The 15,544-nt window shown below is 40.0% G+C and overlaps 1 protein-coding gene across 6 annotated transcripts in view; it reads left to right on the forward strand.

Moving 5' to 3' along the window:
- Positions 1-578: 578 nt before the first annotated feature.
- camsap2a (calmodulin regulated spectrin-associated protein family, member 2a) overlaps positions 579-15,544 on the forward strand; it is a 50,785-nt gene continuing 35,819 nt past the window's right edge. For 5 of the 6 annotated variants that reach the window (XM_018673041.2, XM_018673042.2, XM_018673043.2 and 2 more), the window contains exons 1-2: positions 579-1,216; positions 6,351-6,610. In XM_018673041.2, coding sequence (XP_018528557.1) covers positions 1,078-1,216; positions 6,351-6,610 — 399 coding nt within the window. In that variant the 5' untranslated portion in view covers positions 579-1,077. The remainder of the gene's footprint in view (positions 1,217-6,350; positions 6,611-15,544) is intronic. The other variant, XM_051077152.1, reaches the window with a different exon arrangement.

Below are 15,544 nucleotides of genomic sequence, written 5' to 3' on the forward strand. Positions count from 1 at the left end.
GTGCCCGTGGGGTGTGGCTAGGGAATTGGTCCTTATAGTTCTGCCGAATATAAAAGAGAATTAGACTGGTACGGAATGAGAGCAATAAGTTGGACGGTAACTTAACAACTGTCTAGATTTATGTAATTAATAACACCCCTTCAGCTTTGTTTTCTCACTAATTGCATGCACGTTGTCCTGTTTTCATGCCACATTCAAGTGTTCATCGTAAAGTTGACATTGCCAGTTACACTATAAGGCAGTCGTGTGGGAGGCCTATAAGGATATTGTTGAGTAATGTTACAAGGTGCTCTTGGCCTGCTGTCATGTGGCAAACATGCTCCAGAGATTTGGTAATCTTCCCCATTATGAATATGTAGTAGGGAAAATACACAGGAACAGAATATTGGGATAAACATTTTATAACAGTAGTTAATATAACCTCAGACCTGTCCGTTTTTAGCCAGTTGATGCTATTTCGGCTAATCTGGTAAGTTACAATATGCATTAGGGCCGCTCAAAGCAACAACTTAAAACAAATGAATTGATATTTCTGACAGCATTTGAAGCAATCCTCCGCGCATGCGCACCGTGCAACAAAGGTGCAGGGCTTTGAGAGCCACAGTGCGGCAGGAAAACCGCACCACGGCACCAGGAGATTGAATAGAGGAGGGACTGCTAAACACATAGGCTATCAATACAAGACTACATGGACATGAAAGGCAGAAGCCGTCTGCTTCCAAGGAACCCAAAGAATGGACATTTCTCTGTTTTCATTCCGGTCAAACAGCAGTTTTCCCCCTGAAATCCAAGGAAACCTTCCCAGCTTGGTACGACGGAGCCCATTTCAACTGGTAGGGAGCAGAATGGATGAAAAACACCAAGACTAGCGATTCATTGTGTCAGCAAGACTGAAAAACACGAAAACGCAGTATATCCTAGCATCTTATGACTGAAAGAACTTGTGAATAATCTGCGGAAAGACGCCGCGTCTCTTCAATTTACAGCCGTTTATTGTTTTCCAGTGAAATTCCAGTAGTGGGATGCTTTGGCGTTGTGTTGCTTCATAGGGTCTAACGGTACAATTGAGGGAGAAATATGGGCGAAGTTCAGGACGTCAGAGATGTTCAGAGGACCTTCGTTGCCCCAGCAATAAAGTCTTTTGAGCACTATGACTTCTCCCGAGCCAAAATCTGTTGCAGCCTCACATGGCTTGTGGCCAAAGCGTACGGGACAGGTAGGTGCATCACTGTACCTCGAAACAGTTACCTGCACGCTGCATGAATATTTTTTGTGTGTATGTGTTTTTCCCCCCAACGTTTGTCAGCATTTAGTGACAGAGAAGTGTGTCTGTAATACATTTTAAAAAGATATGACACCAGAACAGCCCTCAAAACGAATATAAAATCTTATAATTTTTGTGCAGTGGAGACGTCATGGACTATATAGGACTCATTGATTTCCTGAGGCAATATCTTCTACTAGTGTTCCCTGTAGATTGATCACAGTATTTTTCCATCAGAGTAAAACCTCCTTGGTTCACCAACACCATTGTGTTCTGTTGCTGTCGCCCATTGCAGACCATCTTAAATGAAATGCCTATTGGACAAACAATAAACATGATCCCCAGAGGATCATATCATCAGCTGTACTGGAACCCAGTGATCAATGAATATGTTGTCCTACTTGATGGACAGGGATTATACAGTTTAGAACCACAAGGTATGAGGGTGTCCCAAATTATGTCACCTTCAGGGTGCTGAATCCAAGGCAAATTTAGAAACAGAGACATCACATGTGGGACATTGTCAGCGGGGTATATAGCCCGCAGTGTGAGTTGAATGAAAAGGTCAGCAGGATGTAGCCACAAAGCATCATTAGATTAAAATGAACAACGATATTCTGGAATTATACAATATCAAAAGGTAAAGTCTGTTTTGCAGTTAAAGTGTAGAGAAAAGCAGGTTTACACCAACACTGTGTTCTCTTCAGTTGTATTTGAAGTATTAAAAATGCATCCATCTTAGAGAGAAGGACCGTTGATGCAGGGAATGTATGGATACGGCTTGGTTCCATGCTGATGAATCGCCACCCACATTGCCAGCAGTGCATTGAGAACAAAATGGCAATTGAGTCTGATTATCTGGCTAGTGTAAGCTCACTTCACACAATCAGATCAATCTGTGGGTTTAAAATTGATTTAAATGGATCAATTGTGGTTCATTACCTGACATGAAATCACTTGTTCCGATGACCACATCTGTTGTTTTTGTTAGAATATAATCCAAAGCATTTCTTTTCTTTATCTGCTGTTGAAAGAACAGCTCTGAGTGGTTATACATTCTGCTTTTCTGAAGTTTTGCTGTAAAATTATTGATTAATTGAAATGCAGTGCACATTCAATCCATCATGGACAAGGACATACAGTAACAACACTCTGTACAGTAACTCCTCTTTCTTTCCACAAGTATCTCTGGCACAGGCCTCCTCATATCGTGCTTTTGAGGCTTGGTGGGCTATCACTGACATTTCACAAGAGAAACAGAAGGGATTCAACAGAAGTGTCTCATGAAGTGATAATGCATCATCATGTAACACACTTAAGAACCAGGATTCTTAGCCTTCAGAGTGGAAATGAGCTACTTTGTGATGTCTTATTGCATGGTTATGGCATAATTTATCACTCTTAAGCAGTTGAAATTCTTATACACTTAATGGGGATTAGCAGTGTTGTGAAATTACAGCACTGCCTCACTGCACATGACATTCAGGCTGTGCTAGGTGCCAGAGCCATGGCTGATAAGGTGGCATCGCTGAGCAGAGAGGCAGAACAAGATTACCTATTCTCTGGACTATTAATGTGGTAAAACTTTTAATGAGTGGCTTCATGCTTCTACCATGTGCAGGCCTAGAGCTATAATTAAAGCTGTAATGCGTGTGTTGTGCCTAAAAGAAAAAAAAAAACAACACTACCCTCATTTCCCACAAATGATTTAAAAGTATTTCACCACTGTCAGAAATTCAAGCCATGTCTACCTTGGTGTAGATTTAAGCAAAATTGTTAAAACATACTCTTACCATCATTAGTTCTTATAAATGTGCCATTTCCTGTGTATATAAGCATGCATTATAAAATGTTAATCACAGTGAGAATACTCTCATGGCATCTGGAAAGTTCAAAGAGAGTACCACTGTGTGTCACAGTGAGGCTACTTCCCCTGTGTACAAACTTTTGCAGAGTTTTCCAAAAGAATAGTTCACACTGTAGCTGGTAATTATTTACCATGTGACAGATATCAGATTGTGAGGCAGCGTTGGTCAGATTGTGACCCACGCTGCTGTGTATCAACTTATTTCAACGCTGCCGTAACAATAACCAAATGTTCGTCATGTACTCATCAGAATTTTTGCTTCTATCCAACTTGATTGGTGTTTGGAGAGATGCATCAAATCATTAGGAACATGCATAAAAGAAATAAAATATGTTCTACTAAAACCTCAAAAACTAAAAAAGAATAGCAGCAGTTTGGGCTTAAATGACATCTTGCAGTTTGAATGAGGTCTTGCTCCACTTACACTGAAATGAAAATGATTTTGGTCTAAAGCTGGGACAGATCAGCTTTAGACCAAAATCACTAAGGCAGATCACTTACTGAGGGGCCTCGGAAATACAGCAATATGGTCAGTGTGCAACAATAATTCTCAGTTTAAATTCCAGATTGGGTCTCAATGAAAGTGAGAGGCAGGGAATGTTCACTGCTCGTCTGAGGCAGAAATATACCTTATTCATCTTTTGATACCAGAATTTGTTTGTCTGGGCCACTTTCCTGAAAAACTTTAAAATTCATTCAATAGGTTGAGAATATATTTGAAATGGTTGCTACATGGATCTTACATCCTACAGCTCCTGCATGTTTCACTTGAGAATAGCAAAACAGCATTACATTACAAGATAACTTCTGATCTTCAGACCACTTTTCTAATGTCTGTGATTGCATTTTATATGTGCCAGACCTCTGAAAGGAAGAAGTACAGATAAAGGAATAACACAAAACTACGGCATGAAACCATTTATTTAGGTGGGCCACACAAACAACTTATCAGAGAGTCAGTTTATCTCTTAGAGTCTCTGCTCTGTTACTCTGCACTAAAATCACCACACAGTCTGTATTGGTGCTGGTATTCTCCTGCTATAGCCACAGAGCACATTATTCCTCACCACTGTGTTGTAATATCCCAGCAAACATGAGATCTCTTGCAGATCCTTAGTGTATTTTCAATCAGTACTGAATGAAATGGGCTGATTCCAAAAATACAGCCCTCTAGAGAGAGAGAGTGAGGGAGAGTGTAAAAAAAAGAGAAAGAGCAGGCTCATCTCCAGATCCCTGCCTACGCTGATCTGAATACTTCACATGCATCTGCCACATTACACCACTGCAGGAGTGCATCAAGATGTATTCAAGTACATTCAAGATGCAAGCTAAACAGCAGATCATCTGCTATCAGCAAATACTATCAATACTATCAAACAGCACACACTGCTACAAATATTTAATATACTGCACAACTCTACTGCATGCAGAGCTCAGTAAATAATTCATTGTGACCAGAAGCAAATCAGTGTTTTCTGTATTCCCTTACCAAGTGTGTGACAGGTGCCCTTGATCAAGGCATCAAGTTCCAGATATCAGTGGTTTTACTCTGTCAACAAGTTAAGACTAAAATATTGTGAATGTAAAACATTGTTCCCACAGGAGTCAGACATATAGATCTGTATGTTTTCTATTGATGTGAATATAAAGTATAAGTATGTCAGTATAAAGTGATTTTTAAGTTCAGTATACTGGGAGAGGACACATTACAGTGATAACATTGCCAGCAAATTGTGGAACACACTGTAGGGACTTTTGAAAAGGAATGGAAAAACAATGTGAATTAAAATGTATTTTTTTAGTTACCTGGGCAAGACGCAGACATATACTGCCAGCTCCAGGGATGTTGTTCTGCAGCCAAGCCTGACCTCTGACCTCCCTGTGTGTGGAGGATGAAGGGGGAGGGGCTAGAGAAAAGATTAATTTCTTTGTTGGGATCAATAACAGGAACATAGTACTTACAGGAAAAGCATATAACCCAGAGAGCTACTACTGCTGCTGTCTGCAATTCTGCTCCACAATAACACAGAGTCTCTCTATAGATGACCTTGTTGATAATGGTCAGTCAGAGCAGGTGATTCATTGACTGTTTTGTGCGTGTGTGCTTGTGCTTGTGAGGGAGGATGGGTAGCAGTGTTGAGGCTGTTGGTGTGGCTCACCACATGTCACATTTTTCTCTGTGTACACACACACACACACACACACACACAGGCAGTGTCAAAATTAGCATCTATTGTCCTGCTGTTGACACAAGGATGAGCTCTGCATCTGGAGTGTGTGCGGATGTATTTTAATGCTTTCAGGCAGCAACAGCATCTAATTTGAAAGCAATTAATCTTGGTTTTATTGTTAAATCTATTGTGGAGAAAGAAGGACTTGCTTCGGCTCAGCTAATATTGTCTGTACAAAAGCCATTCTTTTCTTTTTTCAAGCGGTGGTTTATAAAAATGCTTCCCAGGTCAGCAAACACTGACAAAAAAGGTATGAGACAAAAGCAATAAAAAGAAGGCATTGTTTTTGAATTATATGTAGACTATCCCCCTGCAGTGGACTTGCTTGAGGTGATGCACACAGACACACACACACACAGGCTGTGTCTTTGATGAGACAGGCAGTGAGAGGGGTGTTCCCAGGGAGCTGGAAGTTGCAGGGATACAGACCGGATGAATCGATCGGGTTCCACTCTTCCTGCAGTTGCTATAGCGACGCAGAGATCTATGCACACACAGGCCTATCCATGTCAAGATATTGTCAAAGCATGGCTATGAAAAATGAAGTAGACCTGCCAAAATAAAGCAATGGCAGAGAATCTGATGTGTGCATTGAAGGGGGAAATCTTCAATAAATCCAAACTCTTGGATTTAAAATAAAGCTGCCATCACTGTGCAACAGCTCATTTGTTGTTGGTGATGGCCTGGGTTGCCATAATGTTAATATTTTAGGTACAACTGGTTCATATGCCGCAAATTAAAGAATCAGACTCTATTACCAAGTAAGTTTACACATACAATGAATTTGTCTTGGTATATCGGTGCTAAAAAAACAGTGAAAGTAAACAAAGAGAGATAAAAAAGCAGAAGAGTAAAGAATAAAGAGCAAAAAAGCAAATACTATATTTGCAAGGAAAATGCAGTAATTGCACGTTCTTTCTATGGAGTCACCCATGAAGTCAGTGGAATCTCTTATCCAAAATCCCACTTTTCCCCCTCCATCATACAGACAGTATCCCAGCAGACCTGAAGGACCCCTTCTACACAGACCAGTATGACCAGGAGCACCTGAAGCCTCCTGTGACCAGCCTCCTGCTGTCTGCAGACCTCTACTGCAGGGCCGGCAGCCTCATCCTGAAGAGCGACACCGCCAAGCCCCTGCTGGGCCACGATGCCGTGATCCAGGCGCTGGCACAGCGTGGACTCTATGTCACAGACCAGGAGAGACTGGTCACTGAGAGGGACCTTCGAAAGAGGCCTCTACAAATGGTAGGAGATACTTGTGATCTTCTTTTTTTTATTTTACAGGTGCTGACAAGGTTGGTGTATAATATACAATAATAATTTTCCTGCTTTGTGAGCATCAAGTTGTTATTACATCATAGTGATCATCATTCATCTCTCCATTTCCTGTATAGTAGAATTTGGCATGTGTCCTGTGCCATGCGACCATGGACTGTGTTCTCACAATGCAGCATGTACATACTGGTCAGCATTGTTTTGCTCAGGAAGATCCTGCAGTTTTTTGCTGCTTTGATGTTGCCTTAAGTGAAGGTATTTTATTTTGAAAAGGTAACACAGGTATCTATAAAGAGCGGAATAAACAAAAATAGAAAAAAGTTAGTAGACTTTTAAAAATCGACCTTGAAGCTTACAGCTGACAGCTGACTGATTCAGCGTTGTTATTTTCTTGGCATAATTTGTAAACTGTTTATCCCTGTGGTCAGTTAGTAAAAAGTTGCCAACCTCATGGACTGCTGAAATGAATTTCTCGTCTATTTTGCATTTGCCAGACAGCAGTTAATTAAAAGAAAAATCACTAGTAGTGAGTAAGAGATCTTTTAATGTCCAATAACAGTGGATAAGAACAAGTTTTTGCAAAACAAATTAAACAAACAATAAACAAGTGCATCAAACTAGTAAGTTATCAACTGAGAAGGAGTAACAAAAATAAGACATAAGGAGTGTTAATGTATTCATCCACCTCACTCTGCAAATTTTTAAGACTGTCTGGAGATTCAAGCTGATAATTTTTCCAGTTACCAGCTAAGTTATACCTTAAGGCTTCCATTGCACCGTGTGTCTATGTCATCTCTCACTATCCTAATAGTTCATCTCCATCTCTTTGTAGTGGAGCTCACCACAGAGATGACTTTGTACACAGCCTATTGAGAGAGAAAGAGGGATCCTCATTATTTTGGGGCGAAGTCTCAATGGGAGGCTTTATTGCTTCAGTGAATTGCAATTGAGACACGATTAACACACAGTATGCCTGCAGTCTGTTTGTAGAATCTCGCTGGTTTTAATTTCCCTTCTATGCTAATTCAAAAGTTATTTAAGTTTTGCTGGGGTTTACATTTCAAGACATACATTTTTACTGACAGTTTTTTTAATTTATTTTGTGAAGACAGCAAGTGTTTTAGTACAAGCATCTCTCTCAAAATGAAATTTACTTATTGTAAGTTAATGCCAAACTAGGTGGAATTTGATGTTGTACTTTTGTAATTTTGTGTACGTGCATGTGTGTGATTTCATCAGGCTGTCTAGCTTGTTAACACAACAGTATCACTTTGTACTTGTGTATTTCTTTCTCACCGTTTTACAGTTTATTTTTCCAGTCTAGAGCTGAATAAGGGTTTTGCACTTGATTTTAACCCGACACAGATCATGACTGAATAGTTTGCCAGAGAGCGACAGTGTGCGTTTGTATATGTGCGTGACTGAGCAGGTTGCTGTGAAAGTGAAAATGAGCTGCTAGAGGGGTGTGAAACTACCTTTTTCATTTTCTCCCTCTGCCTTGCACTGTTCCTTATTTCAGCCACATATCCTTCATGCATTGTTTCATTCTTAACCTCTCTCCCATCACCCTCACTTCCCCCTCATTCTCTCCCCTTTATCTGTCTTCCTGTTCACCCTCTATCCCACACTTTTTCTCTCTAGCTTTCATCTTCCCTTTGTTCTCTCATTACTCCTCTTGCTTCCCCTTGCCCATCACCCCCTTCATCTTACGCATACATATTCCTTCTGTCTTCCCCGTTTCTTATTTCCTCACTTAATTTCCTCACATTTCCCCCATCTTGCCTTATCTCTGTTCTCCTGTGTTCTCCTGTCCTTCCTTGTTCCTCAATCATTCCCACTCTCTCCCTTGCATCTTTCCTGCCTCATCCCTTCCCTCACCTTCCCTCCTACTTCTTTCCCTCCCTCCCATTTTGCATTTTGTACTATTCAGTTCTTCCTTCCAATACACTCTGCACCTCTAGCAGAAGCAATGGTTGCTCTTGGTTTGTCTGTTCTACTATCTGATTTGAATTGAATGATCAGCTTTAATGAGCATATTTCACACGTCACAGATCAAATTTGAATCTTTGCCATTTACAAAGCAGCACGTGAGATCTAGACTCACAGCATCATGCTCTAAGAAATGCTGGAAGTTTAGCAGTAGTTACCAGCTGTGTGTTCTTTTTGATTAATTTCATTCATTCATTTTTAATCAAGTTTAATGAGACTTCTGAACACAAAACATGTTGCAGTGATTGATGTTGTTTGCTATGAGGTTTTTATGCACTTTGAGAGACCATTTATACACATTACCTGCTGTACATAAGAATGACAGCTCTGGTGTAGGATCTTCTATTACTTAGAGATTCTAGCTTGGCTGATAAGGTGACTGTCCAGGCTGAGCTCTCCTGGGCTGTGGAGAGCAGAAACACCAAAAAAAAAAAAAAAAAGCATTTCTTCTGGAAGACTTAGAGAGGGTGGTTTGACGGCTTAAGAGGTTTTCCCAAAATAAAAACATCACTGGTTTTACTCCTGAAGCAGACCGTGAAAAAGCAAGAGACTGAGCACCTACCTGCTGTTGTAACTGTAAGCTGCTCTGGATAAGCAGTGTCATTAAATACTGCTTCATGGCATTTTAGCTAAGCATCTCTTTTTTTAACTCAGCAGTTTGCATAAGGAGTAAGAACTTTCAGAATAAGCAACTTCGGAGGATGTTCGAGGGAGCTTCAGTAGGTCAGTCAGCAGCAGAGTCAGATGCTGCTGACGTCTTGTCTGACATATGTCATAACTGAGCACATTTACTGACATTTTCACTAGGTTGCCAAAATGACTTTGCGTTGCAATCATATTTTTTCTGTCCCCCTCTCTCGTTCTTTCTGTCACTATTCTGCCCACTCATCCTTCTGTCTTCAGCCATGTGACGGATTCCCACATGTGAAGACACAGGCTCCGAATCGCACTTGCCGCCCACTCAGTTGCCTACACACATTCTGTATTGCTGACACTCTCCTCCACCTGTAGTGCTCGCAGAGAAAGAAGGAGAGATGTGGAGGTGGGCTGAGGATCTGAAAATATTATTCTAGCGTTACACATTACAGCCCACATGAAGCACCGCTGCGAGCACAATAATAGGTAAAAGTCATTATCAAAAGGCTTTAATTGCTAAGTTTGATCGTAGTTCTCAGTTGTATTCTTTCCAAAGTGTCAGATATCCATTTTGCAAATTGAGAATCCATTTGCAAACCACACAAGGAACAATCAAATAAATGTGAATTGTAAAATCTTCAGAGAGAATCAACTGTATATCAGTTTCCTTCAGATTGTTTCTGTGGGGCTGTGTTCAGGGAACAGATTGTTCAAGTTGGCCACATAATCAGCACTGAATTGAAGACCGATGTCTTGGCTTGATGAATCGACAACGTGATGTAAAGTCTAACCCTGTTGCTATGACGATGTCACACAGAGTTTAATGAGTCATGATCAAAAAAAGCAAAGGAATCTATTTAGATGATGAATGAAAATCAGTTCTGTGTGTTTTTACCTGCATGTGTGTCCACACCTGTGCGTGTGTAAGTGTGTTTATGTGCGATCAGAGTGTGTGCGTAGGACCTAATTAGCAGAATGGCACAGAAATCCTCCTTGTATCCCCGTAGCAATACTTGTGCACAGACAAAGTGGTTGATGTACAGAAACAGTGTTTGGCATTTAGTATTTTACTTTATATATTCTTGGTAGTTTCGATCAACATGAACACTTTTGCAACAACACTCTGCTCCACAGTCATACAAGCTGCAAAAATAACCACAGTCTGATACTGAGCAGCCTCACTGGAGCAGTGATTGTTAATTGACTTGCTCAAGGGCACCTCTGCAGTGATAATGAGAAAGGGACACGCACTGCCATTTCAGTTCCATGCCCATATTTACTCTGCCACTGTTGGGCTCAAATCAGCATCAGAGAAGAGATGCAAGATGGTTGTACCGGGTTCCAAAGGAATGAACACTGTAGTTGTTAATTAAATTTTGTTGACCCCTTATTTTAAGTACAAGAGAGGAAATCCTACCTTCTTTTTGCAAATCTGAGCCGGGTTTCATAAAGTGTTGGGCCATCCCAGCTGCGGTACCTTGAATCTGCTTAAAAAATACATTTGTCTAAAACAAAACATTTATACTCAGGAAGAAAGAGCAGATGCATTATTTCACACAAGAAATATGATTAGTGTAACAAGTGTAGCTGTTGTTTATGCCATCCTTTACTAAATAAATTGATCATGTGATGATATTTCTTCAGGAAAAGACTGTAGAAAAGACTGTAGACTCTGATGCTGATTAGAATCCACAGGATGTTAATGGGGTAGTAGTGGGATGTATTAAATGCCAATAGATATCATCTTTGATTAATCTCAAAACTCTTTATTTCTATGATCTCATCATGATGCAGCAGATGGATGTTCTTCCCAGCTGCCGTACCTTGAATGTCATAGCTTTAATATTTAATAAAACTGTAGTAAATAGGTCATGTTGCTGAGTTAATGTGCTGTATGAATGAGACTCTATCATGGCTGTACGCTGTGAGCTATATGCTGAAAATACAGCATTTAGCCTACAGCAGGAGGCATAGCACCTTATATGGTTTCTGAGTTGCTTTAATGGCTATATGGGTGCTGTCTCTGTGACTGTATGTCAGAAGAGCCATAAAACAGACAGGTTTATTGTCATGTATGTTAGAGAATGCTTTCAAATCTAACCTTAATGGCAAATGCACTTCTAATGTGTATGTGAACAGATTTATTCTGTAGGTCTTGGTGAAACCATGCTGCTTTACAATGAAAGAATTACCAAGAATCAAGTCATTTTCTACCTATTTTAAATTTGCAGATTTCTTTAGATGTGTAATCTGTAAAGCAAGTTAATTACAGCTCCATTATATGGAAGATACTCTAATGTTGGCTCTTTACTCATTTGCTTGCAAACCACTGTATAGCACATTAAATGCTCCAGTCGGATTCAAACAGAGGATGTTTTAACTTTGAAGCACGTTATTTGAACTCCAAACATTTACTTGTTAATTTAGACTCCCTGGGCCCAGTGGGCATCAAAAACTAATGTGATCTTGTTTAATTGGTGCTGACATATTACAACTCAGGACTGATGACAAACCAGCTGTCTAACTAAACAGACCATGTACACACAAACACTGCAAGAGCATCAGCGAAATTCCCTCTTAGTTATGCAGTAGTTATTGTTACTGTTTCACAATGTTAAGAAATGTCAACATTAAAATCAAATGTTCACTTACATGGGCAACATTAATAACAAGGAACAATATAACTTAATAAAAGTCTGTTAATGAAATATGCTGCTAAGAAATATAAGGATTACATTAATAATACCTACAAACTGACTCCAAACCATAGAATCCATCCAACCTGGATCTTCATCATGTCAAAATGTAAATAAAAAAATGGTTACAATATCCTATATGTACTGTATACCAATAGGCTGGTAGGTCTATGATGGAGGGTTTGGTAAGCCATCCAACCCAAACGAAGCATTTCAAAACAATGAACAGCTCAAGTAGCATTCAATGAAAACTCAACCAGAAGTACATGAATCCCACATGAAAGAGTAAGGAGAACAAAGACAGTCTTATATACAAAATTGTTTTAAAATATCTCAGGTATATAAAAATTATCAGATATCAAAATCAAATACAACTATAACCCAAACAATATAACCCAAAATGTAATTCATTTTGTAACATTTTTCTTTTTGCATCAAGATATGTTATGATCAGGACTATGAAAAACTAAATTTTAATTTCATATAAGTGCTTACATCATGTAATAACAGATTCTGAAAAAAAAAGTGCTTGCCAGTTCAGTTTCACTGTGTGACAGATTGATTCATCAGCTCATGTATGGTGTGGATGAATAGATGTGAATACACTTCTTCCTGTTAGTCTTCCTCTCTTCTCCTGCCTCCATCACAACCCCTATTGGGCAGGCGCTCCGTTCCATGGTTACCCTCCAGTAGGCAGGGTGTTGTGCGTGCGTGTATATGTAGGTGGGTGCAAGAGTGGGGGTGCTTCTGCTTGCATATGTCGTATGTGCAGTGTGTATGTGCAGCTATGTGTTGTGTGTGTGTGTGTGTGTGTGTGTGTGTGTAGTGGGGGTTATGACAAGCACTGCCAGGCTCTGAGGCAGAGAATACTGACATGCTGGATTCATACAAGCAGGCAGACAGCATTTCTGAGATGCTGCATCACACACAAAAGATCCGCATCCGTACACCGATAGGCACATACAGGGTGAAGTACAGAAAGCTAACCCGAGTGCCAAAAAATGTCTCAACATCAAACTGGCTTAATCTGTCCTTACTCTTTTCCTCTGCACTTGATCTCGCGAACAAAGACGAGCGGAAGCAGCAGGGTGGAAGGGAAGCCCATCCAAGTACTTTCTGTCCTCATCGGCCCCCGGCGAAGTCACAGCCAGTATGTTATGCCCAATGCCAGCAGTTACTCCAAGGCAGTACAGTACGGATGGATAGGCAGGGAGCACATTATGGGATGTCATGTGATTGCCTGAGTCCTGAGCATCATTTTGTGCTTACTAGAGTTAGACTGTGGTTTAGACTGATCATTTGTTTGTGTTTTTAAGTGAATATGTAGTTGCTGTTGTTGTTTTTTGTCTGGAAATAAAAAAACAGCACGGCTGGATCCATAGAAGCAGGATCAGAAATTCTTGGGATGGTTCTCTGCTTTCAGTCCTCAACACAGGAGCATGTTTGTCTTGAGGCCTTTAAATATTGCAGAGGAAAAAATATTTAAGCTAATTTCTCTCATGAGCTGATATAGTAGAGTTCAGTAGATAACAGTTGTTTTTGATTTCTGGACTTGTAAGTGTTCTATCTGTTGTTGCTTCATTCATAATCTAGTGTTAATGCAGAATATTGTCAATTATGCAGTAAAACTATAAATGGGGGGAGAATGACACCTTATATTAAGAGTATTTTACTCAAGGGTATTGTGCACTCCAGTGTGCCTTCAAGCTTTGTTTTCAAAGGACACAGCTTCTGGTTGGGTTTCTTAGGCAAACTGATCCCAGGTGAGGGCCCACAAGACATTTGTGGATCAATATCTCCAGGGAAGAGCAACCTTTCCCAGACTGGGGGCTTCCTCAGGGGCAAAGCCTGGGAAAAGGGATCGCAGGTGAGTGCCCACTGGCTTGGCTATCACTTACTATTCTATTCAAACTAACTTGTTAGCAAAACTGCCTTTGTCAGTGACAGAGACACAACACTTAAAAGTCCTGAATTCAACACAGAGCATCTTACAGTAGTGTTTACAGCACAGCAGGAATACTTGAGAAGCAATATACAATAAAATCTGTGTGGTGAAAGAGCATATATATTGAACCATATCAGTATTAAATGCTGTATCTTTGAATCCAGTGTTACAGCACTGTAAGCTCATTACATTAATATAGGAAATCTATCTCGTTTTCTCTTTTGAATTAAGAGCAGGGATTGTGTGATAAATCATTCCCACTCTACAGGTCTGAAAATATTTTATTCACCTGATTCTCCCCTTCATTGACTTAACAAATGTAAGGATTGGTGAGGCTGTGATGACACTTAATCCATAATGAATTTCATGCTATTACAGATTTGGCCATTTACAGTGGTTTATACAAGAATCCCATTTTCTTAGATAAGTAAACAGCCATATTTAATGGTTATTCTGTAACAACGTGTTTTCATTGCAGTTTTGATTCACTTAACAATTAAACCTCAAAGAGGATTTAAAAAATGTTCCAACAAGTATCATGAAGTAAACACACAATATTACAATACAATATTATGCCAGTAACTGACTCCTAATTTAAGTAAACTCTTCTTTCTCCTTCTTTCTCTCCACATGATCCTGAACTGGCAAAATCTGGCAATGCTCTGCAGATAATCTGCAGCAGTGTGCTCTGCTTTGTTGCAGACCCAGATTTAGGGTGCATGCAATGAGGGCTTGTGTAGTATGTGTGTAAATGGAGACAATGACATGCAGAGAAAAGAAAGTTTTTTTAGACAAAGGCAGCATATGAGAAAACATAACTTTCAGAAGTAATGTGGAATTATGCATTCATTCATTATGCACCATATTTAGCTGGTGACACATTCCCATCTGTGGTCAATGGGCAGTGAAATCCTATCTGTATCCTCACAGGGATTCACTCTGAACACCAGGTAAATGTCCACCATGTTTATGTAAAATGAGTGGTATATCTCTTTAAATTTAATCAAACACTAAAATCAAACAGCCTTTTATCACTATCCACACATGAAACAGTTTGAACCCAGAGGGCCTTTTCAAACATGATGGAAGGATTTGGAGTGCAGGCATATCTGCAGGGTAGGTCAACACTGGCTGGTAGCCATGATCCTGTCCCCAGATAGTGTTCTAAGGTTAGCTTTGAGGTTTCCATATAATTGCTAGGTTGGGTTTGGAGCATATGGAGGGGGAAGGTATGCTGCTTAAAAGCTCCATTCCCACAACTGATGCCAGACCTCACAGTTGGTATTTTGTGAATCCAAATGTGTGCATGGGCATGAGCGCAATTGTGTGTGTGAGAGCATTTTTTTTATTAAAGTTTCAGTTCACAACTGCTAAAGGAGTCATGCCAACTCTCTGTTTGAAAAGAAAACCGAGTGCTCAAAAAAGACAGAAAAGGGGGCGGTTTTATACTTCCAAAAGGATTCCTGATAATAATTAGAGAATTTGTCCAAATTATTATATTATAAGGGTTATCTGCTTGAACTGGGACTGATCAGCTGCATTTACTGGGAGCAGACACGAGTTCAGTTAATTAACTGGTCCATTTCAGTTCAGTTTGAATAAAGCTCCTATGACTTTTAGCTACACTAGCGGCCAGGC

This window comes from Lates calcarifer, linkage group LG17, assembly GCF_001640805.2.
Source record: "Lates calcarifer isolate ASB-BC8 linkage group LG17, TLL_Latcal_v3, whole genome shotgun sequence".
Lineage (NCBI taxonomy): Eukaryota > Metazoa > Chordata > Actinopteri > Centropomidae > Lates > Lates calcarifer.